Genomic DNA, 2,006 nt, shown 5'->3' on the forward strand with positions numbered 1-2,006 from the left:
GGAGCACTTGGAGTGTCTTGGAGGGTGGCATCCTCTCCTCCTCCACCCTTATTTTCTGTGATTAAGGGACAAGGGGTCATATCTGGGGAGGGATCCCCAGCCCAGCGGTGGCCCCAGGACAACCTGGGGCATCCCTCAGTGGCCGGCGCAGTGGCACGTTAAACACCAAACCCTCCAAAGCAATGTGTTTTAATGATTTCTGGTGTGAAAGCTCATGAAAATAATATTAATAACAATAATAACAATAAAACAAGACTTTCCAGTCATCTCCATCCCGATTTTTAAAGCTGAACAGAGGGAGCGAGCCTCCCTCCTCACCGTTAAGGTGACGGGGTTTCCAGCACCTTTGGTCCCCAAAATATAACCGGAGCGTGGCAGCCACCTTCAGGAGTCAAGCATCCCTGCCAGGGCAGCACCTCCAACTTCGGGCTCGCTTCTTCCCCCTCCCAAAAAAGAAAATTACATTGCTACTATGTGATTTACAGCATTTATACAGCATTTACAGGCCCCTGTTTTTATTCCAGCAAAAACTTAGCATTGGTTTCCCTCAGGAAATGGAAAAAAAAAAAGAAGATTAACGAAAAGTTAGGTATAAAAAAATATGTCAAAGAGTCATTCTTGCTTCCCCTCCTTTTTAACGTGAAGAAATGAGGGGGTTTGGGAGGGGTCTCGAGGAGCTGCTGGTGGGCTCTGGGGTCTCTGGTGGGACAGAGGGGCAGGTTCAGGCACTTTCTCAAGCGGGGGACAAAGGCTAGGGCAGGTGATGTCCCTCCTGCTTCCATCAGGATCTGAAAGAAGACAAAAAAAACCACAGAAGATTTAGTGAATGACCTTAGAAAGACATTTTAAAATGTTATCTCAAAGGCGGGGGGGGCAGTCCTTTTGAAACTCGGCTTCAATCTCCCCCGAAATAACAAAGAAATTCAATATAAACACCCAAAAAGGAGCAAGACGCCAAGCCCCACTGGCCAAATCCAGCTTTTTTTGGGATGCTCCTGCAAAAAAACCCAGACAAAAGGGAGGGAAAAAGGAATTAAACTGCTCAGGTCCAACCCCCATCTCTTTTTTTTCTTGGCCAAGCGAAGGACAGATGGACAGACAGACATCTCCTTACTGGGAAATCTTGCAGTTTGTGGTGGCAACGTAGCGGCCGGTGTAATGGATGTTGCACCTCACCACGTTGTTGGTGAAGTCCGACTCCAGGACGATGTATTTGGGGTTCACTTGCACCTAAAAATGGGCGAAAGTGAAGGAAAAACACCCCCAAAAAATTAGTTGGGAGGGGGAGGCTGAGAGTTAAAGGGATGGCAGCGAAAAAAGGTGCATGGTCCTAAACCCAGCGGTTGAGAAGATCCCAAGCTGCCCCCAAATCGGTGATATTTGCCCCCCCAAAAAATCACCTTTAAGACATAATTCCCCGGCTGCACGTCTGTGATGTCAATCCACTGGCAGTCTATGTCAGCGTTGTAGGTGTCATAGCAGCCCGGGCTCAAGCCCTGTGGGGCAAATAGGGAGTTCAGGGGGTGCTGGAGAGGGGTGAACCCCAAGAAACCTCTCGAGCGTTCCCCCTCAAAGCCACCTGGGTGTGGGCCGTGCAGGCATAGCGCTTCAGATTGCCGAAATCGCAGGTGGTGTCCTCCAGGCAGAAGCTGGCTTTGTGGCCCTCGGCCACCTTCCTCCCCGTGGTGGCATCCAGCAGGTCGTAGTGGCTGAACTCGTCCATGCTGTGGTAGTGCCTGGGGGGAGAAACACACAGAGGCCCGGGATGGCACCATCCCCTCTTCAGCTGTGATTTTTCAGGGGTTCTCGTCAATCCTGGACCCACACCAGTTTTCCATGGGGGGGCAATAACTGCAGGAGCTTGGTGAAGCAAGGGAACACCCCAAAAAAAATTAATTGCCAAGCAAAGCCACAAAAAGGGGGGAAATGCCATGAAGAAAAGCCTTAAAAGTGGCCTGGCAAGGAGGGGTGAGGAAGGGGACGGGGGGGGACACACTCACTGGTGG

At 50.6% G+C, this 2,006-nt stretch overlaps 1 protein-coding gene across 1 annotated transcript; it reads right to left on the bottom strand.

The window, feature by feature from the left end:
- Positions 1–1,110: 1,110 nt before the first annotated feature.
- LOC104544079 (lysyl oxidase homolog 1-like) lies at positions 1,111–1,736 on the bottom strand (the record flags this gene model as incomplete). Its single annotated transcript, XM_010188833.1, has 3 exons — positions 1,111–1,230; positions 1,401–1,496; positions 1,580–1,736. Coding segments are annotated over 3 exons (373 nt in total), but the record flags the coding sequence as incomplete, so codon positions are not given.
- Between the last annotated feature and the right edge of the window lie 270 nt (positions 1,737–2,006).

The sequence above is a fragment of the Mesitornis unicolor genome, unplaced genomic scaffold (assembly GCF_000695765.1).
Source record: "Mesitornis unicolor isolate BGI_N332 unplaced genomic scaffold, ASM69576v1 scaffold29237, whole genome shotgun sequence".
NCBI classification, from domain to species: Eukaryota; Metazoa; Chordata; class Aves; order Mesitornithiformes; family Mesitornithidae; genus Mesitornis; species Mesitornis unicolor.